Source organism: Thamnophis sirtalis, unplaced genomic scaffold (assembly GCF_051295495.1).
Source record: "Thamnophis sirtalis isolate CommonGarterSnake01/CBP01778 unplaced genomic scaffold, rThaSir2_p1.2 scaffold_3, whole genome shotgun sequence".
NCBI classification, from domain to species: domain Eukaryota; kingdom Metazoa; phylum Chordata; class Lepidosauria; order Squamata; family Natricidae; genus Thamnophis; species Thamnophis sirtalis.
The window spans coordinates 10,374,656-10,400,835 of record NW_028261383.1 but is presented as its reverse complement, the minus strand read 5'-3'; the positions used below and the strand labels follow the sequence as shown (position 1 = coordinate 10,400,835).

Below are 26,180 nucleotides of genomic sequence, written 5' to 3'. Positions count from 1 at the left end.
CAAAGTCAATGGGGAAGGCAGATATTTTTAACCGTGACCCGTCAAAAGCGTGGACGACAAAAGCGCGATCGACAAAATCGCGCCTTTGACGTCATCACAGCGCGACGAAAAACATCGAAAAATTCAAATAAAAATTAATAAAAATTAAATTAAAGCAAGCCGATTCACATAAAGGTAAGGGTTAGGTTTAGGGTTAGGTTTAGGGTTAGGGTTAGGTTAAGGGTTAGGGTTAGCTTTAGAGCGTTAGCGTTAGCGTTAGGTTAAGGGTTAGCGTTAGGTTTTTCGTTACTTTAGCGGTTAGGTTTAGGGTTAGGTTTAGGGTTAGGTTAAGAGTTAGGTTTAGGGTTAGGTTTGGGGGGGTTAGGGGAAGGTTTTAGCTTTATTTTTACATTTTTTCGAACTTTTTCGTCGCGCTGTGATGACGTCACAGCGCGCTTTTGTCGAGCGCGATTTTGTCCTACGCGCTTTTGTGGTGGAACCATTTTTAACAACCATGTTGCTAATGTTAACAACTGGGGTGATTCATGTAACAACTACGGCAAGAAATATTGTAAAATGGGACAACATTGACTTATGTTTCTCATTTAACCACGGAAATTTTGAGCTGAACATGGGTTGTAAGTCGAGGACAACCTGTGTTTGAAGTGTTGATGGATTGTGTCTGAGAGCAATAGGACTTTGAGATGCAGACAGACATCATTCAGTCCAAAATGTCTTCCCCAAGAGGAGAATAAAGATACCGGGGGGGGGGGGGGGAGATAACAAAAACAGCTTTCTTTTGATATTATCCCCAATTAGTTGCCAAGTTGTGTCTGACCCATCGCAACCCCATGGACAACGTTCCTCCAGGCCTTCCTGTCCTCTACCATCCACTGGAGTCCATTTAAGATCACGCCTACTGCTTCGGTGACTCCATCCAACCACCTCCTCTGTCATCCCCTTCTTCTTTTGCCCTCAGTCTTTTCCCAGCATGAGGCTCTTCTCCAGTGAGTCTTTCCTTCTCATCAGGTGGCCAAGTATTTGAGTCTCATCTTCAGGATCTGGCCTTCTAAAGAGCAGTCAGGATTGATCCCCTCTAGGACTGACTGGTTTGATCGCCTTGCAGTCCAAGGGACTCGCAGGAGTCTTCTCCAGCACCATAGTTCAAAGGCCTCCATTCTTTGGCGCTCAACCTTTCCTATGGTCCAACTTTCACAGCCATACTTTGCAACTGGAAAAACCATAGCCTTGACTATGCACACTTTTGTTGGCAAGGTGATGTCTCTTCCATGGCACTGCCGCCACGCTCCGAGTATAACTTCCAAACTCCAAAACTCAGCTGCCGAGTCTTCCAGCATTGGCCGCTGTAGGAGTGCTCTCTATGGTGGGCCGGCTGCTGGAAGACTCTCTGTCCAGCAGCCCACCCACCATAGAGAGCACTCCTACAGCGGCTGATGCTGGAAGACTCAGCAGCCGAGTTTTGGAGTTTGGAAGTCATGCTCGGAGCGTGGCGGCCATGGTGCCCTGGGAGAGCTGCACAAGGGCTTGGTGAGACTGGGAGGCATGCTTGTTGGAGGCGGAACAGACACTTGCGCAACCCCCCTCTCCAGCCGGGCAGAGCTCCATACACTGACCTAGGAGGTATCCCGAATGTGCCAAGCTGTGGGGGCTGGGGGGTGGGTGGGCAGAGCGCCACGTGGGCTTGGCACCTTAGTGATACCCCCTAGGTCAGTAAATGGTGCTCTGCCCGGCTGGAGAGGGGATTTGCCAGGCGGCTACTCATGAGCATGGTTACCTCATGGCTGCTTCGCCCCTATGGCTGTGCCCGGCTCTTCGGGAGTCTGCTCACAAGGGAACAGCCGCCCACCAATCCCAAAACAATAAGCCCTCCCTGATAATAAGCCCAAGGCCATATTTCGTGGGGCAAAAGAAAATAAGACCCTGTCGTATTTTCGGGGAAACACGGTAAAAATAGTAGAATCAGTAGAATTAGTTTAACTTGCTATTTTGCTTCTGTAGGAATTGCTTTCCTAAGGATTGGAATTGCCTTTGCCATTTGCTTCTACCAGTGATCCAACTTCTGTTATCTTATTTTATTGTACAACTCAGTGCCTGGTGTATTTCAAGAAGCGGGATATGTCAAGGCTTTGCAAGGTTACGTTGGGATAAATACCTGTGTTGCTAAGCACCAAGCCCCTTTTTTCCTTGCTGCACTGCCAATGCAGGGCTCCAAGGAAGGCATGGGCTAGGAGAATTGGGTACTAAGCTGATGTCTCTGAAGGTATAAAAGGACACCATACTTTTCCCAAAGTGTGGCCTTTCACCGCATGCTCTTTGTCTGTATGCAACGGAATGGTCTACCCAGCTCTTCTTTATACAAATAAAAGACTCTTCTTGGGTCTCACTCTGGCATTCTAGTGACTCAAGTACATTTTGGGACCTTATAAAATAATCAATTGCTGCTTTACAATAAGTTGTCAATTTACAATCATTTGTTCAGTGAGCATTCGAACGTACAACAGCACTGAAAAAGATGAATTATGAATTTTTTTCAAACAACTGTTGCAGCATCCCTGTGTCATGTGATCCAAATTCAGACACTTAGCAACTGGCCTGTATTTTTGATAGTTGGAGTGTCCCTGAGTCATGAGATCAGTTTTAAACCTTTCCTTAGGCAAAGTCAATGGGGAAACCACATTTACTTAGCAACCATGTTACTCACTGTATTAATGTAGCAAGACAATTTGTAAAATGGAAAAAAAAACCTCACTTAACAACTGTCTTGCTTAGCCATGGAAATTTTGGGCTTCATTGTGGTCATAACTCAAATGCCATCTTTTTTTTAAAAAGCTGGTTCCCTAAATTGTTCAATTTCCCAACCAAAAAGAGTCTATATCTGAGATGGGTATGCTAAGCCTTTATCTACTGTATAAGCTATGCCATTAATATAAATCAAACACAATCAATATCGTACCTCAATCAGTTAAACACAACCAATGTTAAGTGGTGCAAACACAGCACAATCCCTCCAGTTATTACTTTTGACAAAACTCTTGAGTCTCGTGTTGGTTCTTTAGTTCATTCTCTTCCGTCACTTTCTCCCAGCGAAGTGCTTCCTGAAGATTATGTTTCTATTTGTTCTGGAGTGATTTTCTTCACATGGGTGTAGTAAATCCACTGGTTGATTCCTTCCAACATTAGGGAAATATGGGTGGCTGTCAACACCAGTTCTGCACTCACAACTTGCAATGTTTCCCCTTGAAATATTTCATCATCTTCCCTATATGATATCTAAGCCACCTTTCTGCACCCTAATGTTGTCTGAATGTCTAATGCAAAAGATGCTTTTTTTCAAGAGTCAACTAGATTTTGTTTTTCCTTGAAGACATTTCGCTTCTCATTCAAGAAACTTCTTCAGTTCAGAATGGAAGAAAATTCTTGGATGAGAAGGGAAATCTCTTCAAGGAAACAAAAAAGACCAGTTTCCTTTTGATAAAAACGCCGTTGGGACAACCATATCCTGGATGACTGAGAATCTCCATAGATATCTGGATGTGTTAGTTTCCAAATCCCTACCTACCTTTGCTGTTCGTATTGACAACAGTTGATCAATGTTATATGTTATGTATGCTGAGAGTGTACACACCAGACACATGCCTTGTATGCCGAGTCACACTTGGCCAATGAGAGAATTCCTTCCATTCCTATTTCTATATTCTATGCTATTTCTATTCTATTCTTATTCTTTCTAGTCATATTTACTCTAGACTAGCACAAAGATCTAATATCGAAAAGTTAATTCCTAGTTATACAAAGTAACTCTTCTTTTTAATGGATCAAGACTTTTCTGCTGCTTTGGAAGCCCTTCCCATAGTCCATGCATTTCTACAGATTCTCCTGGGAAACCTCTGTGGGCACGGAGCACATTTTGAGAATCAACACAAACCAATTAGCGTTGTCTTTTCCTGCTGTGCATCTTCTTATGGCGACTAAGGTCACTCCAGGTTCTGAATTTCTTTCCACACTCCACACACTCATACGGCTTCTCCCGTGTGGATTCTTTTATGGACCCTGAGATTCCTGCCATCTCCGAAACTCTTTCCACAGTCGATGCATTTAAATGGCTTCTCTCCTGTGTGGATTCTCATGTGCGAGGTAAGACTACCCCTGTCTCTATAACATTTTCCACACTCCAGGCATTTATAGGGTTTCTCCCCTGAGTGAAGTCTTCTATGGATCCTGAGTGAATTACTTTCATTAAAGCTTTTTCCGCATTCGTAACATGTATATGGTTTCTCTCCAGTGTGGATCCTCTTGTGGATACCAAGAAAACTACTTTTTCTGAAACTCATGCCACATTCCGTGCATTTATAGGGTTTCTCCCCTGTATGAATCCTTTTATGGATTGTCAGTGCTTGAGAATCATGGAAGCGTTTTTCACATTCCTGGCACTGATATGGTTTCTCCCCAGTGTGGGTCCTGCTATGTACAATATAGCAATATCTTCTATTGAAGCTCTTTCCACACCTGTGGCATTCATGTGGTTTCTCCCCAGTGTGGACGCTTCTGTGGCGAGAGAGAGAACTCAAATCAGTGAAGCATTTGCTGCATTCGGTGCACTTATAAGGCTTTTCACCTGTGTGGATCCTTTTATGGACAGTAAGATCCGGTTGAGTACTGAAGCACTTCCCACACTCGGTGCATTGATATGGTTTCTCTCCACTGTGGATTCTCCTTTTATGGAGAATAAGGAGACGTGTTTGACTGAAGCGCTTCCCACACTCAGCGCATTGATATGGTTTCTCTCCAGTGTGGATTCTTCTATGGGAAGTTAAGCGGCTGGAATCACCGAAGCTCTTTCCACACTCCAGACATTTGTATGGTTTCACCCCTGTGTGGGTCCGTTCGTGGGCATGCAAGCTATGAGAACGGGCAAAACACTTTCCACACTGCAAGCATTGAAAGGGTTTCTCCCCAGTGTGGGTCCTGCTATGTACGATATAGTTATATTTTCTACTGAAGTTCTTCCCACAAGTGCGACATTCATATGGTTTCTCCCCAGTGTGGATTCTTCTATGGGAAGTTAAGCGGCTGGAATCACCGAAACTCTTTCCACACTCCAGACATTTGTATGGTTTCTCCCCTGTGTGGGTCCGTTCGTGGACCTGCAAGCTATCAAAACGGGCAAAACACTTTCCACACTGCGGGCATTGAAAGGGCTTCTCCCCCGTGTGGATTCTGTTATGGGCAGTAAGGTGTGAAGAGTAATTGAAGCTCTTTCCACACTGCAGGCATTGAAATGGTTTTTTTCCTGTGTGGATCCTCTTGTGTGACTTAAGATGACCTTTTTGACTGAAGCTCTTTCCACAGTTCAGGAATGTATAAGGTTTCTTCCCCTTATGGACTCTCTTATGTGAACTGAGATGATTTTTCTGCCTGAAGGTCCTTCCACAATCCAGACATTTGTGTGGCTCCTCTGCTTTGTGAATCTTTTTATGCAGTGCAAGAGAGCGGCTTGTACTGAAGCTTTCTGCACACTCCATACATTTGTACATTTCCCCTCCTTCTTGTATTCTTTCATGTAAAGGAGAAGGAAGAGTCCTCCTGGAGGGTTGCCTGCTTTCATCCTGTTTCTCTCCAGCAGGGCTTTGGCAACAGTCACAAAATCCCGATCCATCTCGAAGTGTTTTCCCACACCTTGGACACACTTCTTTTTCTTGGCAATTATCTGTGTCCAATAAGACATTGGTATCTGCACAAGGTAAACCAGAGCAATTATCCAGCTCAACCGTTAACAGGTTTTCCTCAGAACTTTGCTTTCCATCCATCTTTTCTGTAACATCCTTTTTGTCTTTTGGCAAAGGTGCTGCTGCCTCTTGACCAGAATCCTCCATCTCCCATCCGTCACCTGCTTGCAACAGAAAAAGAAAAATTAATACAAAGAGGTGCCAAAGGGATCAAGCACCACTGCTGTATTTGAACAGTATCAATATTTTTCCAAACTCCCATTTGTTCAAAACAGGATGCTATGCTTGTTATTAATGCGGGAAACAAAGTTGTATTGTTTTTACAGAACTGTAAGAATGGCCTGTGAACAAAATACATTGCATATGTTTCTAATCTCATGAGCTACGCTGAAGCTTGAGAATTGTATGTAGGAGCTAGGATCAGAGGCCTCTGTTATGCTAGAAACCAGCCTTAACCAGAGTTTACCGATATGATAGTTACTCTAGAGTCAACCCATAGGAACTAGGACCACAAAAGGAAAGTGTAAATAACGGCAGGGGGAGGTAGAATTAGAGTCATGGGAGATGTAATCAGGGGTAGAGATAATGTGTTCACTTTATTATTACAAAGCCAATGAAGAAGAGGTGAGAGGTAAATTTGTAACAGTACTAGAGAATATAACACAAAAGTATTGATGATTTAGGGTGTGTCCACTGTACCTGTGTGTGTGTGTGTATCTGTGTGTGGTCTACCCTCTTTGCAAAGTGAAGAATACAATTACCAGTGTTTTCTTTTGGAGGTTTTGGCTGCTCATTGCTTATTTCCAAATGAGACAACGAATCCCACATTAAGTTGATATAAGATTTGACCTTTGGTACTAAATACAGACATCTTAAGGGAATCCCTTACCTAAGGAGGCCATGTTCCTCTTGATTTCCAGCATGACCTCTTGGTATAAGGCTTTTTGTTTAGAATCCAGCAGGGCCCACTCCTCCACGGAGAAAAACACAGCTACATCCTCAAATGATACCAAATTCTGACACAGGGAGAGGACAAAAATGCAACATATTCCATGAACATTCCTAACAATGAGCACTTCAATGAATTAATTACATGCAAATCTTCATCTTAATGAACAAACTGCAGAGTTTCCAAGTTGGGCAAAGGAGCCTGTTAGGATATTGAATTTAGTAGGTGGAACAGTAAACTCTACAATAGACCCCAACACAACTGTGATCACTTAGTAAGAGAGTGCTGACTCATGCATGATACAATCTAAGCTATGATTGGTTGCTGTAAGTATAAAGGGGTGTCTCTCTTTTTTCCCTCCTTTTTTTCTTTCTGTGTGTTCTGCATGATGTTTTAGATTTACTTCATGGTGTTCCTATCTTATTTTCTTCCTTCTCTGGATGATGACAAAGACTGCTGTAAACTTGATGAGAACTATCTTGAATGCATTTGGGTCAATATTAATGGTTGGGGTGGGTAATGATATTGCCATAGGTCTATACTACAGGCCACCCAACCAAGCAGAGGAAGTAGATGAACTTTTTGCTAGTCAGCTAACTAAGGTATGTAGGAAGCACACCACAATAGTAATAGGGGATTTTAACTACCCCGACATCAACTGGGAAATAAACTCTGTACCAAGCGGAAAATCAAACAGTTCCTAACAAACCACCAGACAACTTTGTTTCCAAAAAGTAGAGACGGGAACAAGGGGATAAGCCATATTGGACTTAATTCTCACTAACTGAGAGGAAATGATAGAAGGTGTTGAAGCTACAGGAACCTTGGGGGCAAGTGATCATGCAATATTGGAATTCAACATTATACAAACACAAATAGTAAGACAAAGTCAAACTAGAATCTTGGACTTTAAGAGAGCTAATTTCAATAAACTTAGAGAGAACTTGGGAAGGATTCCATGGATGAGAATCCTCAAGGGGAAAACAACTCAAGAAGCTTGAGAAATTTTGAAAAATAATATTACAAAAGCCCAGTCTAGCACAATACCAATGAAGAAGAAAAATAACAGCTCCCAAAAGAAGCCAGTATGGCTGCATAAAGAATGCTCTGACAAATTGAAAGACAAAAAAGAGATGTATAAAAAGTGGAAAGGGGGGACATAACTAAGGCGGAATATCAGCAAATAGCCCGAGCCTGTAAAGATGAAGTGAGAAAAGCTAAGTCTCACAATGAAGAAAGGCTTCCGATAAGAGTAAAAAATAACAAAAAAAGCTTCTTCCAACATGTTAAAAACAAGAAAAAAAGTTAAGGAAACAATTGGTCCATTGCTGGGAGAAGATGGCAATAAGATGACCAGCAACAGGGAGAAAGCAGAACTATTTAACTCATTTTTTGCATCTGTCTTTACACAAAGGGAAAAAAACAGTCCAACTTATCAAAAACAGCACCACAAAAATCAGCTTAGGAACACAAGTTGAAATAGGGAAGAAAATAGTAAGTGAGCACCTGTCTACCCTAGATGAGTTCAAATCACCAGCACTGGATGGATTACACCCCAGGGTTCTGAAGGAACTGGCAGACGAGATCGCAGAACCACTGAATTATATCTTTCCGAGATCCTGGAGCACTGGGGAACTACCAGAGGACTGGAAAAGAGCTGATGTGGTTCCCATCTTCAAAAAAGGGGGAAAAAACAGATCCAGGAAACCACTGACCTATCAGCCTGACCTCAATACCAGGAAAGATTCTGGAAAAGATAATCAAGCAACGAATTAGCAAACACCTAGAAGTAAACAAAATAATAGCCAAAAGCCAACATGGGTTTGTCAAAAACAGACCATGCCAGACTAATCTTATTGCATTCTTCAACAAAGTGACAAAATTAGTGGACCAGATAAATGCTGTTTTCAAGCCAGCCTCCTTCAGCAACCAAGAAAGAAACCATTTACCTCCATTTCACAGAATTAAGAGTACTTTTACTGGTTATGAAAAGATAGCAGCTAAGCAAAGCAAGATATGAGGCAAAAGCGTGTGTAATCATAGATATCAATATGTGACCTAACCCCCTCCCCCTGGTAGCCCCATCCCTAGTCCAATCTACAGATCCCCTCAGGTGTCATGTGAATTCCATCTTCAAAAAATATCATCAGGTTGGTATGCAGGACCGTTGGCCTTGGTGGGCCCATCCACTATCTCCAGCATGCGCAGTAGATGGTGAGAACAAAACTCCCTTTTCACACTCCTGTGCTTAAAACTTCCCTTCCCAAATACCATGCCTCCCCCTTCCTGTTTCAATGGCAGTCGAAAGCAAGTAGCGAAACAGAGGCTGACAGCTGTTGATATAATTTACTTGGACTTCAGTAAAGCATTTAGTAAAGTAGACCATAACCTACTACTAAATAAAGTAGAAAAATGTGGGTTAGACAGCATCACCATCAGATGGATTCGTAACTGGCTGACCAACCGCACTCAACATGTAGTCCTCAATGGAACTGCATCTTCATGGAGCGAAGTATGCAGTGGAGTACCTCAAGGCTCTGTTTTAGGCCCAGTACTCTTTAACATCTTCATCAATGATTTGGATGAGGGGATAAATGGGGAACTCATCAAATTTGCAGATGACACCAAGCTGGCAGGAATAGCAAACACTCCAGAAGATAGGCTTAAGATACAGATGGATCTTGACAAACTTAAACATTGGGCACTATCTAACAAAATGAAATTCAATGGTGAAAAAAGTAAGGTTCTACATTTAGGCAAGAAAAACAAAATGCACAGGTACAGTATAGGTGGTACCTCGCTCAATAGTAGTAACTGTGAGAGGGATCTTGGAATCCTAGTGGACAACCATTTAAATATGAGCCAGCATATGCAGCAGCTGCCAAAAAAGCCAACACAGTTCTAGGCTGCACAAACAGAGGGATAGAATCAAGATCACGTGAAGTGTTAATACCACTTTATAATGCCTTGGTAAGGCCACACTTGGAATACTGCATTCAGTTTTGGTCACCACGATGTAAAAAATATGGGGAGATTCTAGAAAATGTGCGGAGAAGAACAACAAAGATGATTAGGGGACTGAAGACTAAAACACAGTATGAAGAACGGTTGCAGGAACTGGGTATATCTAGTTTCATGAAAAGAAGGACTAGAGGAGAGATGATAGCAGTGTTCCAATATCTCAGGGGTTGCACAAAGAAGAGGGAGTCAAACTAGTCTCCAAAGCACCTGAGGGTAGAACAAGAAGCAATGGGTGGAAACTAATCAAGGAGAGAAGCAACTTAGAACTGAGGAGAAATTTCCTGACAGTTAGAACAATTAATCAGTGGAACAACTTGCCTCCAGAAGTTGTGAAAGCCCCAACACTGGAAGTCTTTAAGAAGATGTTAAATAGCCATCTGTCTGAAATGGTATAGGGTTTCCTGCCTAGGCAGGGACTTGGACTAAAAGACTTCCAAGGTCCCTTCCAGCTCTGCTATTGAATTGTATTGTATTAAACCTGTAGGTTAAATATATTTATATTTATATAAAAGTCTACAAATCTATGTCAATATCTTCCAACTTCATCTGCAGCTGCTGTGCAATTTCTTGACAGAACATCTTCTCCGGATAACTTTTCCCAAAATAAAATGCCTCTGGCTAGAGATTCATCTAGTTGGGCTTGACCTTGGATATGTTGGCCAAATCCAACACTGGGTTAATTTTACCCACTGTGGTGAGAAGATGAATCATGCCGAATGAAGGAAAGTGGGGTTCAGCATTTAATTTCTGTGCAAAAGTAAATCTTGGACTTTCAACTTGGGCTTAGTATTAGTAATGTAAAACCTTAGTAAGGCCACACCTGGAATACTGCATTCAGTTTTGATCACATTACCAAAAAAAAGGTGTTAAAATTTTGGAAAAAGTGAAGAGAAAAACAACTAAGATAATTGAAGTCCTTGAGGACTATAACATGAAAAATGATTGCAGGAACTGGATATGGCTAATCTAGAGAAAATAAGGACTAGGGGAGACATGACAGCTGTATTTCAATATTTGAGGGGCTGCCACAAACCACCAGAAGGCAGAATGGATGGAAACTACCGTATGTTTTAGAGTAAAGGACGCACCTTTTTCCCTCAAAAAAGAGGCTGAAAATCTGGGTGCGTCTTATACACCAAATACAGCATTTTTGGCCTCCTGAAACCCAACCCCCTTTGCAAAAATGGCTGTGTATAGCCTTTAGGAGGCTTCCAGAGTGCTCCTGGGAGATAGGGAGGGCAAAAATGAGCAAAAACCAGGCCGTTTTGAGGGGGGGCAGACTCCAGGAGCCTCCTAAAAGCTATGCATGACCTTTTTTTGACAAAAAACAAAGTGCAAAAACCTTTTTTTTATTTGCCTCTAAAAATTTTAGTGCATCTTATACTCTGAAAAATACGGTAATCATGGAGAAAGGCAACCTGTAAGTAAGGAGAAACTTCCTGACAGTAAGATCCATTAACTAATGAAACAGATTGCTTTCAAAAATTGTGGGCAGGAGGTTTTCAAGGAGAGACTGGACACCCACTTGTCTGAAATGGTATAGGGTCTCCTGCTTGAAACACAGGGTTGGACTAGAAGATCTCCAAGACCCCTTCCAATTGTGTTATTCTGTTATTGGAAGATTGGAACATCTGGGGAGGGGAGGAGAGAATCCTCCTACCTTCATTGGAAGTTCAACTGCTGTTAATCCTCCATTACAAAGACCTGAGGTTCCGGGAGATGAAGACGAGGCCATGAGAGTGTCTAGAAATGAAAAAAAAAACAGCAAAGGAATTATTTGTTAGCAAACATCCTAAATATCTTCTTGAGCATACAGTGCAGAAGGCTGATTTTAGCCTATTTCTAGGCTAACTAGGGAACCCCTTTATGTGAGTCTGTTACAACCACAACAACAATACATAGAAGCTCACCCTGGGTGAGGGGAAAACGGAAAGGTGTGGAAGGACCAAGGATTGGATTCAGAGGCAGCACTCTGGGCCATGACTTTATGCATTAAAGAACCACTGAGGTAAACTCTGAATGCCTCAAGCAGATCCCCTCCCATATCCAGGGAGTTGTGCTGAGTTGTTAATCAGGAATAAAAAGCCTGGCCTGGCACCAACAAACAGACTCAGTCCAATTCTCTTTCAGATTCTCTAGCCCTAGCGCTCAGTATATTTAGCAAAACTGTTGCAGAAAATAACAGGACTTGGACTTTCCAGGATCTGGGAGAAATAGTTTTTATTTGGCAGCCAAAGAAAGGTTCAGAAATAGGTTAGCAAAGGTAGCCATATGAATATCTGAACAGTGTTCTGAAGGAAAACACATATCTTTATACCTTGTAGAAAGCAGAAATATCTATTTCTGATTGGTTATACAATTATTACCTTAATGAAAACACCTTATGACTTTGCATAGAAGCAAATAACTCTCTTGCTTCCCTTCTCTGAGCGACAGGCTTCATGCAAGGAGCTCTAGTTTCATTATGACTACGTGGTTACGTGACAACTTTAGTTGAACTTTTCTTTTTTTTTCACGGATGGAACTTTTGGAGGGGCTCCCTATTTTTAAACTGAATGGATTAATTCTTTCTTCTTCTTTTTGCACTTTTGCTTATACCTATGGATTAAAATTCTCCTTTTTTATAATGCTTGATTTGATTGATTGGATTGTTTTTTGTCTCTGTTTAAGGTTTTTTTCTTAAGCTTGGAATATAAAGATAATAAGAATGATTATAAAGAGGGTTGTAACAACAGGAGGAAAAGCAGTTACACTGCCATTTAGAGGCTGGAAGCTGGATACATTATTTTTTCTTCTTTCTCTTTGATCACTTGAGATTCAAGGTTCTTTCAGTTTGTTTACTGACAGTGATAGTAGGAAGAGCACAAGTTGTTTATACAGGTGTCTTTTGGAAGTTCTATCACTAGCTATTGGAGGGAAGACAACATTTTGACTTGAAAGATAATAAATGAACCTGTTTGAAGTTTATTAAAATAGCCTTGAACCCTATATTGGCAGTGTCTGCAAACTTAAAAGAATGGCTCAGCAGAAAAAAGGAAACTGTAACATTGCAAATGATTGTGTTTGAAATTCAAAATCTATTAGTTGTGACAGAGAGAATTGAAAAGAGATTGGAGAATATGGAATACAAAACAGAAAAATCTGATGGAGAAACTGAAGATGTTTACCAAATGAAGAAAGTGGAGGACAGAGTTCCAAAGATGGAAGAAAAAAATGAGCAGAGATAAGAAAACTGTGGATACTGACAACAAAGTGAGTGTGGTTGGTAATGGCAAGAGCAGAATATGGAAAGGGGAGATAGATGGATTGGAACTCTACCCCAGACTTCAAAGCACAAAAGAAAAGAGAGAAAAATTGACGGAGATAAAGATAGAAATCTTGACAGAAGCACTAGGGATAACCAAAGATAAGCTGATGGAAAGAACAGATGTTGGGTTTCAAGCTTTTATGAGATACGAAAGGAATAACATGTTGCCAAGAGAAGTTTATATAAGATTTATTAAGAAAGTAACTAGAACATTAATGCTACAAATGGCAAGAGATATAAGACCGTACTATTACTGAAAAGATACAGGTTGATGCAATGAAAATGTATAATAAAAAATTAAACTAAATTTAGTTTACTAGTAGTATGTATAAAATGAAGCGACAGTAGCTAGTTAAATAATGATTAATAATGATAACAATACATATAGATATATTAGCTTGATAATATGAAATTTTATATAAACAACACATGGAGATTATGAGAGGAGGTTTAAAAGTTTTATATAGGATATGTTATAAAGATGTATTGTGATTGGATGATTTAGGATGATTTAATGGAATGTTATCATATAACCCTATTGTAGATTTTGAATATTATATATAAAAGGATGTAAAAACAATTATAGTCAAATTAAGGTTGAGATATAATAATTGCAATATACATGAATATAGGTGAATTTAAAATATGTGATTTGATATGAAAAGCAGGTGGTGACTATGGAAGAGATGCATGGAAATACTGTAACCAACTGACACACTTTCTACAATTTGTAATGGAAGATGGTTTTTTTTTACTTTGATGTTTGTTTGTCCTTGTTTAAAACCAAATAATTTTTTTTTTTAAAAGAAGGGACTGGATAGCCAATTGCCTCAAATAGTATAAAATACTCCTCCTTTCTATAATGTTCATCTTCCCTCATCAGATAATCAGGGAAGATGAAAGAAACACTTTTTTACAGCTGGGGCATGCCTTTTGGAATAGCCTACTGTAAAAGTGAAAAAGTATAGCCCTTTAATGGCTGTTGGAGTTCAACTCCCAGAATACCTGGCATAGCTGGCTCAGGAATTCTGGGAGTTGAAGTCCACCAGTCCTAAAAGGGCCGCAGTTCCACAGGCCTGGCCTACAACTGTTCTCCATTTTAGGAGTTGTAAGATATGTGGACTTCAACACACCTGGGAAATTCTGGGAGCTGAAATCCACACATCATAACATGGCCCGAAGCAAAGGCGATACTTTTTTAAATGCACACAAGACTTTAAAAACGCAATTAAATTGAACAATGAAAACAAATTCAGGGATTAAAAGAGGGAACAGAGATTAAAAGGCATCAAAAGGAGATGGACCTGATGTTCTGATTGCCACCTGCGAAAAGGGAAGGGAGGGACGGAGGGTGGGAGCTTCTTACCTGGCGCCCTCACGGAAAGGCGTCTCTGTTCCTCGTTCCAAGAGATGCGCGCAAGAAAACACCTGCTTTCTTCACAGCCCCGCGGGCTAAGCTCCCTTCGTTCCCGGCCACGCACGTGTAAACGCTTATAGCTCCTCCCCTCTCCGTCCAGCTCCTCCCATTCTCTAAAGGGCGGGGAACGCCGCTGACTGGGGGTTCCCATTGCTGCCGCTCCCCCGCCCCCGGGATGGGATGGGCAGCTGGGCAGCGAGTCCATTGCTTCTTTTCCCCAGACAATAGAAGAAACAGGGGAGAGAGGGAGGGAACGACGCCCAGGGATGGGAGAAGGAAAGGGTAGGGAACAGCTAAGATAGAAGGGAATCGCCCTTTTGGAAGAAAACTGGAGTAGGCAGGAAAAGGAGGCTGCCTTATTCACTGATCCTAACAAGGCAGTCCTCAACTGACATCATATCTCCTACAATGACCAACATTCATGATTGTGCCATAACAAATAATGGCTGCCTTAGAAGTAGTCCTTGACTTAATGACCATTCGTTTAGTGGCCTTTCAAAGCTGCAACGGCCCTGGAAAACATGGCTTATGTCTATCACTCGCACTAAAGACTGTTGCAGAATCCCCATGGTCATGTGAGATGAATTCAGCTGCTTGACCACTGACTCATATTTATGATGGTTGCCATGTCTCAGGGTCATATGGAGCTTCTGACAATGGGGAAGCCAGATTTGTTTAAGAACCGTGTTACTTGTTAACAACTGCAGTGATTCATGTGTTGGAAGAAATGTCCATTTGGGTTCTGTTCCAACTGGGGAAAAAGACACTGGATTCAAGGAAGTTGCTTGGAAACAACAAAAACTGCTTTCTTTTGATATTATCCCCACTAAATGCAGAGTCAAAAGACCCCTTAATGCTTCATAAGAGAATCCCATCAATCATTCCGTTCTGAATAGGAAGAAACCCTCTAAGCAAGGAAAATTTTCATATCTAACTAAAAAGTCCTGAGCTACAAAGATGTAATCCCTCCATTTAAACGTCTATGAACTACATAAGAGAAAGTGCTATTACACAGTTCAGATAGTCCTCGCCTTACAACGGTTCATATAGCGACCGTTTGAAGTTTCAACAGCACTGAAAAAAAGTAATTTACGACCCTTTTTCACACTTAACGAACATTGCAGCATCCCATGGTCACGTGATCAAAATTCAGAGACTTGGGAACTGAATCGCATGTATGACCATTGTAGGGTCCAGGGGTCACGTGATCAGCTCTTGCGACCCAGCAAAATCAATGGGAAAAACCAGATTCACTCAACAACCGTTACTAATTCAACAACTGCAGGGATTCGCTTAACAACAGAGGCAAGAAAAGTCACAAAATGGAGCAAAATCCACTTTTTCAAACATCTCTCTTAACAACAAGAGTTTCGGGCTCACTTGTGGTCATATGTGGAGGATTACCTGCCGAAGATATCTTAGTTAAACAGCTCCAAGCCTATCAGAGTATGTTTGAAGTCTGCAGAGAGAAAGTTCCTGGCTTATTCCCCATTTCCTCCTCAAGAATTTCTCTTGCCATCTGGTTGAAAGAAGGAAGGAGATCCTTCTGGACTCAAAAGGCACTTTTGGTTTTTCCTTACCTTTCCTGCTCCAGCTGCCTTATGCGATGTGCCCATGCCTCCAATTGAACACATTGAGGTGGAGATTGTAAGCAACAACTTTATTGTATAGAAAAAGTAACACAAGGAAATCTCTCTCACAGCCTTGGTACCCCAACGTCCACTGGAGGGTTTTACATAGAATTTGCCATACAGTTAACAAGTCAGAGTCAGAAGGAATTTTCTCATCTGCCTTTAGAGCACTTCCTGCCTCTTTTACACTAACATCTTAGCCTGCCTGCATCTATGTAATATAATGCTCAGCCAAGCTATTTAAATCTAGCCTAATGTATGCAGAGAGAAACATCAACACTTTTGTAAATGTCGCTTCGGCAATGATATAGCATAGGTTTCCATGATACTTCCTATTTCCAGCACACTTCTTTCTTGAGGTCTTCAAATCTCTCCTATTTGTGCCTTTTGCCCTTGTCCCATAGTACATTTGGGACTATTAGCAAACTGAGGCATTCATACATTTATTCTAAATTTACCTCTTAATTGAATCTCCATGGATCCTTCTATTTAGACAGGCATGGGGAACCTTGCACCTTTTACGATTTGAGTCTCAAAATGCTTGTAAGAGCAAGGAAATATGGACCATAATTTATCTCCATTTCCAGTGTGCTGGATGTCGAAAGACTTTACAGTAGGAAGGCAATAGAAACAACCACAGACCATAATTCCATCTCTAGGCCAAGGGTCTCCAAATCTGGCAACTTTAAAACCTTTGGATTTCAACTCCCAGAATTCCCCAGCAGGCATGGTAACACGTATGCCAGAGGAATTCTGGGAGTTGAAGTCCACAAGTCTTCAAATTGCCAGCTTTGGAGACCCCTAGAGTAGGTCCTGACCGATTTTGAGGTTAAGAAATTCTTTTCCTATGTTTTCCAAGGTGGGTTTCAATGAATTGGCAATTGTCAGTTAGACGGAAATACATTCTTAACATTTATGATTCTGCCTTAATAACAAATAATCAACTGCTGCTTTACAATTAGTCCTCAACTTACAATCATTTCTTCAATGACCGTTTGAAGTTACAATGGCTCTGGAAAAAAAATGATTTATGGATTTCTTCACCCGACCTTTGAAGCATCTCCGTGTCATGTGAGCAAAATTTGGACACTTGGCAACTGGCCTGTGTTTTTGATATTTGGAGTGTCCCAGGGTAATGTGATCACCATTTGAAACATTCCAATAATCAAAGTCAATGGGGAAATCAGATTCACTTAACAACCATGTTACTAACTGAACCACTGTGGCAAAATAAGTAGAAACTAGAACAAAACTCATTTAATCACTGTCTTGCTTAGCCATGGAAATGTTGGGCTTAATTGTGACCATATGTCAAGGACCATGTATTTTCTAAAGCTAGTTCCCTAATTTCTCCAATTTACAGACTCAAAAAAAAAGTATATCTGAGATGTATATGATAAGCCTTTAACTACTGTATAAGTTATGACATTAATAGAAATCAACTACAATCAATATCTTATCTCAGAAATCACACAACCAATGTTAGGTGGTGCAAACACAGAGCCATCCCTCCAGTTATTACTTTTGACAAAACTCTGGAGTCTCGTATTCGTTCAATATTTCATTCTCTTCCGTCACTTTCTCCCAGTGAAGTGCTCACTGAAGATCCTATTTCTATTTGATCTGGTGTGACTTTCTCCACATGGGTGTAGTAGATCCATTGCTTGATTCCTTCCGACACAAAAAAAATATGGGTGGTCAACACCACCAGGTCTGGAGCTCACCACTTAAGATTGCAATGTTTGCTCTTAAAATATTTCACAACCTTCCCTATATGATATCTAAACAAGTATTCTGCACCCTAATGATATCTGAAGGTGTTCTCCCAAAAGGTAGTTTTTTTTTTCAAAAGTCAACTGGACTTTGTTTTTCCTTGAAAACATTTCACTTCTCATTCAAGGAGAAACAGAACTGAAGAAACTTCTTGGATGAGAAGGGAAATTTCTTCAAGGAAAAAAAGTCCAGTTGCCTTTTGATAAAAGCACCTTTAGGACAACCGCAACCTGGATGACTGAGAATCTCCATAGGATGTGTTAGTTTCCAAATCCCTAGCTACCTTTGATGTTTGCATGGACAAAAGTTGATCAGTTGTATGTTATATACACTGAGAGCTTATTCACCAGAGACAAATTCCTGGTATATGCAATCACACTTGGCCAATGAGAGAATTCCATTCCCTTCCCATTTCCCTTCCCTTCCCTTCCCTTTGCATTCCCTTCCTATCCCATTCCCATTTTTTATTCTATTCTATTCCATTTTTATTCAATTCTATTCTTATTTTTATTCTTATTGTTTCTAATCTTATTCCCTTCCGTTCCCTTCCCTTCCTATTTCTATATTCTATGCTATTTCTATTCTATTCTTATTCTTTGTTATCTTATTTACTCTAACACAAAGATCTAATATCCAAAAGTTAATTCCTAGTTATAAAAGGCAACTCTTCTTTTTAATGGAACAAGACTTTTCTGCTGCTTTGGAAGCTCTTCCCATATTCCATGCATTTCTACAGATTCTCCTGGGACACTGCTGTGGACATGAAGCACATTTTGAGAATCAATATGAACCAATTAGTATCGGCTTTTCCTGCTGTGGGTCTTCTTATGGCGACTAAAGTCATTCCCGCTTCTGAATTTCTTTCCACACTCCAGACACTGATACGATTTCTCCCGTGTGGATTCTTTTATGGCGCTTAAGATTCCTTCCTTCTCTGAAACTCTTTCCACCGTCGTTGCATTTAAATGGCTTCTCTCCTGTGGATCCTCATGTGGGAGGTAAAACTGCCATTCTGATTATAACATTTTCCACATTCCAGGCATTTATAGGGTTTCTCTCCAGAGTGAAGCCTTCTATGGATCCTGAGTGAATAATTTTGATTAAAGCTTTTTCCGCACTCATAACATGTATATGGTTTCTCTCCAGTGTGGATCCTCTTGTGGATATAAAGACAATCACGTCGTCTGAAACTCATGCCACATTCCATGCACTTATAGGGTTTCTCCCCTGTGTGAATCCTTTTATGGTTCGTCAGTTCTCTAGAGTCAATGAAGTGTTTTCCACACTCTTGGCACTGATATGGTTTCTCCCCAGTGTGGGTCCTGCTATGTAGGATATAGCCATTTTTTGTATTGAAACTCTTTCCACACGTGTGGCATTCATATGGTTTTTCCCCAGTGTGGATCCTTTTGTGGTGAGAGAGAGAACCCAAATTAGAGAAGCATTTGTCACATTCGGTGCACTTATAAGGCTTTTCACCTGTGTGGAGCATTTTATGGACAGTAAGACTACGTGGATTATTGAAGTGCTTTCCACACTCAGTGCATTGATATGGTTTATCTCCACTGTGGATTCTTCTATGTATCATTAAGTAGCTGGAATGGCTGAAGCTCTTTCCACATTCCAGGCATTTATATGGTTTCACCCCGGTGTGGGTCTTTTTGTGGGCATGCAACATATCAGAACGGGCAAAACACTTTCCACACTGCAGGCATTGAAAGGGCTTCTCCCCAGTGTGGGTCCTGCTATGTTTGATATAGCCATCTTTTCTATTGAAGCTCTTTCCACAAGTGTGGCATTCATAGGGTTTCTCCCCAGTGTGGACGTTTTTATGACGAGAGAGCGCCCCAAAATCAGTGAAGCATTTGCCACATTCGGTACACTTACAAGGCTTTTCACCTGTGTGGATCCTTTTATGGACAGTAAAACTCTGTTGATGAGTGAAGCGCTTCCCACACTCCGTGCATTGATACGGTTTTTTTCCACTGTGGATTCTTCTATGAGAAGTTAAGTGGTTGGAATAACTGAAGCTCTTTCCACATTCCAGGCATTTGTATGGTTTCTCCCCCGTGTGGATTCTGTTATGGGCAGTAAGGTGTGAAGAGCGATTGAAGCTCTTTCCACACTCCGTGCATTGAAATGGTTTTTCTTCCAAGTGAATCCTCTCATGTGACTTAAGATGACCTTTTTGATTGAAGCTCTTTCCAGAGTGCAGGCATTTATAAGGTTTCTCCCCTTTATGCATCCTATTATGTTTAGTTAACGTATCACGTCTGTTGAAGCTTTTTCCACACTCCAAGCATTCATAGGGTTTCTCCCCTGTGTGAATCCTCTTATGAGAAGTAAGGGCACCGGGGGCTTTGAAGCATTTTCCACACACTGTGCATTTATACGGCTTCTCTCCGGTGTGGACCCTCTTATGTAAACTGAAATTGCCTTCTTGTGCAAAGCTCTTTCCACACAGAGTGCAATGATACGGCTTTCCCGCTGTGTGGATCCTTCTATGGTAAGTGAGGTCACTTGCAGAGCGGAAGTTCTTCCCACATTCCAGGCATTTACATGAATTAGTCCCAGTGGGACTTTTTTTTCGGGAATTTGCTTCATTGCTCCGAGTAAACCGTGTCCTATTCTCCCTGAGTTGATGCAACTTCTCCTCTTTGTGGACACTTTGGTGGGATGTAAGGGAGTTGCTGTTTCTGAAGGTCTTTCCACAGGTGATGCATTGATGCTGCTTCCTCTCTTCGTGGACCCTCTTATGTAAACTAAGATGATTTTTCTGCCTGAAGGTCCTTCCACAATTCAGACATTTGTGTGGATCCTCTGTTTTGTGAATCTTTTTATGCAATGTAAGAGAATGGCTTGTACTGAAGCTTTCTGCACATTCAGTACATTTGTACATTTCCCCTCCTCCTTGTATTCCTACGTGTAAAGGAGGAGGAAGAGTCCTTTTGGAGTGTTGCCTGCCTTTGTCTTGTTTCTCTCCAGCAGGGCTTTTACAACAGTCATATAATCCCAATTCATCTCTGAATATTTTCCCACACCTTGGACACACTTCTTTTTCTTGCCAATCATCTGCGTCCAATAAGACATTGGTATCTGCACATGGGAAACTAGACAAATTCTCCTGCTCAACCATTAACAGATTTTCCTCAAAACTTTGCTTTCCATACATCTTTTCTGCAACATTCTTTTTGTCTTTTGGCAAAGGTGCTGCTGCCTCTTGGCCAGAATCCTCCATCTCCCATCCGTCACCTGCTTGCAACAGAAAAAAGAAAAGTTAAAACAAACTTAGGTGTAAATGGGATCAAGCACCATTGCTGTATTTGAATAGTTATCAATATTCTTCCAAACACCCATTTGTCCAAAACATTGTGGTATGCTTGTTATTAAGTTGATATAAGATTTGATCTTTGGTACTAAATGTAAATATCTTAGGAGAATCCCTTACCTACGGAGTCCATGTTCCTCTTGTTTTCCAGCATGACCTCTTGGTATAAAGCTTTTTGCTTAGAATTCAGCAGGGCCCACTCTTCCACGGAGAAAACCACAGCTACATCCTCAAATGATACCAAATCCTGACACAGGGAGAGGACAAAAATACAACGTATTCCATGAACATTCCTAACTGTGAACACTACCATGGGTTACATGTACCATATTTTTCGGACTATAAGAGGCAAATTTTTTAAAAAGTAGGTAGATAGATAGAGGGATAGAGAGGGAGAGAAAGAAAGAGAAATACACTAGGTGGTAGGTAGAGAGGGTAGGCAGATAGGTAAAGGGATAGGGAGAGAAATATATAGAGAAATAGAGTAGGTAGGTAGGTATAGAGAGAGAGAGAGAGAGAGAGAGAGAGAGAGAGAGAGAGAGAGAGAGAGAGAGAGAGAGAGAGAGAGAGAGAGAGAGAGAGAGAGAGAGAGAGAGAGAGAGAGAGAGAGAGAGAGAGAGAGAGAGAGAGAGAGAGAGAGAGAGAGAGAGAGAGAGAGAGAGAGAGAGAGAGAGAGAGAGAGAGAGAGAGAGAGAGAGAGAGAGAGAGAGAGAGAGAGAGAGGGCTTGACCTTGGATATGTTGGCCAAATCCAATACTGGGTTAATTTACCCTCTGCAGTGAGAGGATGAATCATGCCGAATGAAGGAAAGTGGGGTTCAACATTTAATTTCTATGGAAAAGTAAATCTTGGACTTTACTTTTCACCTTGGGCTTAGTATTAGTATCATTTCATAAAACCTTAGTAAGGCCACATCAGGAATACTGCATTCAGTTTTGGTCACCACGTTACAAACCTATGTTCAGGTTTTGGGGAAAAATGCAGAGAAGAGTAACTAAGATAATTGTCAATGTTTCGATATTTCAGAGGCTGCCACAAGGAAGAGAGGCTCAACTTATTTTTCAAACATGAGGACCCAGATTGTTGGGGGCAATATGCTGACTCTCTGTAAACCGCTTAGAGAGGCCTGGAAGGCCTATGAAGCGGTATATAAGTCTACTGCTATTGCTATTGCTAAAGCACCAGAAGGCAGGACACGAAACGATGAATGGAAACTAATCATGGAGAAAAGCAACCCGGAATTAAGGAGAAACTTCCTGACAGTGAGAACAAGTAACTAATGGAACGGTTTCCCTTCAGAGGTTGTGGGCAGGAGGTTTTTTAAGGAGAGACTGGACACTCACACGTCTGAAATGGTATCGGCTGTGATGGCGAACCTATGGGACGCATGCCACAGGTGGCATGCAGAGCCATTTGTTAGGGTATGCGAGGCGTTGCCCTATCAGCTCAAGCGTGTGCTCACTTCGGCCTTCATTTTAGGCCGTTTTCAGCCCTCCGGAAGCTTCAGGAAAGCGACAGGAGGGCCTCCAGGGGGGAGCACTGGACCCTAGGAAGGCGATAAATGGGTCCATCATGTGCCAAAAGTGGGGGGGAGGACAGACATAGAATTATGGATGTGGGCATACCCACGCACAACCCCCCTGTGCTCCCGCAACTTTTGGCACATGATGGGGAAAAGGTTAGCCATCACTGGTCTCCTGCTGGAAACAAGGGGATGGACTAGAAGACCTGCAAGATCCCATCCAATTGTGTTATTCTGTTATTGGGAGAGTGGCACATCTGGGGAGGCAGGAGACAATCCTCCTACCTGCATTGGAAGCTCAACCGCTGTTAATCCTCCATTACAAAGAACTGAGGTTCCTGGAGATGAAGACGAGGCCATGAGAGTGTCTAAAAGTGAAAAAAAAACGGTAAAGGAATAATTTGTTAGCAAACATCCTAAGGATCTTCTTGAGCTTACTGTGCAGAAGGCTGATTTTAGCCCATTTCTAGGCTAACTAGGGAACCCCTTTATGTGAGTCCCTTGCAGCCACTGCAACAATACACAGAAGCTCACCCTGGGTGAGGGGAAAACGGAAAGGTGAGGAAGAACCAAGGATTGGATTCAGAGGCAGCTCATTTGGCCATGAATATATGTATTAAAGAACCACAGAGGTGGACTCTGGATGCCTCAAGCAGATCCCCTCCCATATCCAGGGAGTTGTGCTGAGTTGTTAATCAAGAATAAAAGGCCTGGCCTGGCACCAACAAAGACTCAGTCCTATTCATTTTCAAATTCTCTATCACCTTTCCGAGATACAGGATATAGGACTTTATTTCAGCCATTTCAAGGTAAGAATCTTGATCATCAGAATCCTGACTAAGATGCTCCCTCACTGGAGGCTGTTAAGAAAAGACTGGATAGCCAATTGTCTCAAATGGTATAAATCTCCTCAAGCTGGAGGTTGGACTAGAAGACCTTCAAAGTCCCTTCCAACTCTGTTATTCTATGTTTCTATAATGTCCACCTTCCCTTATAAGTAATCAGGGAAGAGGACAGAAACACTTTTTCACAGCTGGGACATGCCGTTTGGAATAGCCTACTGTAAAAATGAAAGAGTATAGACCTTTAATGGCTGTTGGACTTCAACTCCCAGAGTACCTGACACAGCTGGCTCAGGGATTCTGGGAGTTGAAGTCCACACATCATAAAGTTGCCCGAAGTAAAGACGATACCTTTTTTAAATACACACAAGACTAAGAACGCACTTAAATTGAACAATGACAACGAATTCAGGGATGAAAGAAACGAGGGCAAAGAAATTAAAGGGCATCACAAGGAGCCTTTACCCGATGCTCTCTCCGGAGGAGGCTCGTCCAGAGCAACTCCCCGAAACAACAGCTCCTGGGAGGGACCACCCGCTTTTCTCCCCGCCGGCTTCGCAGCCATTGAACTCCAAGCCTCCCGGATATGAAACAGAGCAGAGAAAGGAAGTGAAACGATCAGGAAGGGCCAGGAAAATAATAATAATAATCTCCCCAAGGATGAAGTGGGATCTCAGCAGCGCCCCAGATGCTTCATTTAAGGGTCACCTGTCCAAGCAATTCCCCAGGAGGGAAAAGGAAGGAAGGGGAAAGCGAGCTTCTTACCTGGCGCTTGATAGGAAAAAGGCGGCTCTCTTCCTCGCCCGCCCCCAAGAGATGCTCGCAGTAAAAGATCCGCGATCGCCGTCGGCCACGCACGTGGATCCCCCTCCCCGGAGCGACCCCAGCCAAGTGTTTTCCTCCACGATTGCCACGTGCGAAAAGGGAAGGGAGGGAGCAAGGAGGGAGGGAGCTTTTTACCTAGCGCCCTCACGGAAAGGCGGCTCTGTTCCTCGTTCCAAGAGATGCACGCAGGAAAAGATCCGCTTTCCTCGCAGCCCCGCCGGCTAAGCCCCCTTCCTTCCCGGCCACGCTCGTGGAAGCGCTTATAGCTCCTCCCCTCTCCGTCCAGCTCCTCCCATTCTCTAAAGGGCGGGGAATTATTATTGCCACTCCCCCCCCCCCGGGATGGGATGGGCAGCGAGTCCATTGCTTCTTTGCCCCAGACAATAGAAGAAACAGAGGAGAGAGGGAAGGAACCACCCCCAGGGATGGGAGAAGGAAAGGGAAGGGAGCAGCTAAGATAGAAGGGAATCGCCCTTTTGGAAGAAAACTGGAGTAGGCAGGAAAAGGAGGCTGCCTTATTCACTGATCCTAACAGGGCAGTCCTCAACTGAAAACACATCTCCTACAATGACCAACATTCATGATTATGCCATGACAAATAATGACTGCATGACAAGTAGTCCTCGACTTAACGACCGTTTGTTTACTGGCCCTTCCAAGCTGCAACAGCCCTGGAAAAGGTGACTTATGTCTGTCACTCTCGTGAAAGACTGGTGCAGAATCCCCATGGTCATGTGAGACAAATTCAGCTGCTTGACCACTGACTCATATTTATGACGGTTGCCATGTCTCAGGGTCATATGGAGCTTCTGACAACGGGTAGCCAGATTTGTTTAAGAACCGGGTTACTGTTAACAACTGCAGTGATTCATGTGTTGGAAGAAATGTCCATCTGGGTTCAGTTCCAAGTGGGGGAAAAGACATTGGATTCAAGGAAGTTGCTTGGAAAGGTGGTTTCATGGTGGACAGGATCACAGGCCCTGGAGATCTTGATGAAAAATGGGTAGAGATGCTGAGAGTGCCCAACTTTTATGCCCTTTCTGGGCCCTTGAATTTGAGCTTGTATTCTGATTGGTTGTTAGACTCCCATGGGGCCATGCAGGGGCAACTCCTGTAGATTGCCTTAGTCCTAAGCTTGTTTGAGACTTGCTGGATGATGTAATCTTCCCAGGTGCCATGTGGTGAGATGAGTAGAACATAATCCCATCATGTTCCCAGGGCCCTGTCTTAATCCCATCGCCCTGGAACTGAAGGGGAGGCAGGGAGCTACTTTGTCTTTAAAACATGTTTCTCCTTTTCTCATCCAGGAAAATATAATATTCTGCCTTTTTAATGTTTCTAAAATATTTCACTCTTCTAGGAGAGGGGTAGGTTCTAATTTTATACAACCTGTGTTGGAAGTGTTGAAGGGATGTGTCTGAGAGCAATACAACTTTGAGACGCAATAGACAATCATTGTTCAATCCACAATGTCTTTCCCCAAAAGAGAATAAAGATACAAGGGGGGGGGGACAACAAAAACTGCTTTCTTTTGATATTATCCCCACTAAATGCAGTCAAAAGACCCCTTAATGCTCCATAAGAGAATCCCATCAACCATTCCACTCTGAGAAGAAAATCTCTCAGCTAGGAAATATTTAATATCTAACTAAAAAGGCCTGAGCTAGAAAGATGTAATCCCTCCATTTAAACATCTATGAACTACGTAAGAAAAAGTGCTATTACACAGTTCAGATAGTCCTCGCCTTACAGCGGTTCATATAGTGACCGTTTGAAGTTTCAACAGCACTGAAAAAAATTAACTTATGACCCTTTTTCACACTTAACGACCGTTGCAGC

The 26,180-nt window shown here is 42.1% G+C and overlaps 2 protein-coding genes across 2 annotated transcripts; both read right to left on the bottom strand.

Annotated features, from left to right (window-relative positions):
- Positions 1–3,914: 3,914 nt before the first annotated feature.
- LOC148047142 (uncharacterized) lies at positions 3,915–6,737 on the bottom strand. The gene is made up of 2 exons (XM_087708350.1): positions 6,616–6,737; positions 3,915–5,887 (listed from the first exon to the last, which is right to left on the bottom strand). The coding sequence occupies exons 1-2, from the start codon at positions 6,647–6,649 to the stop codon at positions 4,014–4,016; spliced, it is 1,908 nt and encodes a 635-aa protein (XP_087564476.1). The 5' UTR covers positions 6,650–6,737; the 3' UTR covers positions 3,915–4,013.
- Positions 6,738–16,071: 9,334 nt separating this feature from the next.
- LOC106549522 (uncharacterized) lies at positions 16,072–23,034 on the bottom strand. The gene is made up of 4 exons (XM_087708355.1): positions 22,960–23,034; positions 21,273–21,399; positions 18,795–21,076; positions 16,072–18,714 (listed from the first exon to the last, which is right to left on the bottom strand). The coding sequence occupies exons 1-4, from the start codon at positions 23,032–23,034 to the stop codon at positions 18,619–18,621; spliced, it is 2,580 nt and encodes an 859-aa protein (XP_087564481.1). The 3' UTR covers positions 16,072–18,618.
- Positions 23,035–26,180: the final 3,146 nt, after the last annotated feature.

Coding starts and splice junctions, on each gene's coding strand:
- LOC106549522 (XM_087708355.1), bottom strand. CDS start 23,034: ATGGCCTCGTCTTCATCTCCAGGAACCTCAGTTCTTTGTAATGGAGGA. Junction 21,400..22,959: donor CGGTTGAGCTTCCAATGCAG/GTAGGAGGATTG, acceptor TCCCTGTGTCAG/GATTTGGTATCATTTGAGGA. Junction 21,077..21,272: donor GAGGAACATGGACTCCGTAG/GTAAGGGATTCT, acceptor TGTTGCAAGCAG/GTGACGGATGGGAGATGGAG.
- LOC148047142 (XM_087708350.1), bottom strand. CDS start 6,649: ATGCTGGAAATCAAGAGGAACATGGCCTCCTTAG. Junction 5,888..6,615: donor GAGGAACATGGCCTCCTTAG/GTAAGGGATTCC, acceptor TGTTGCAAGCAG/GTGACGGATGGGAGATGGAG.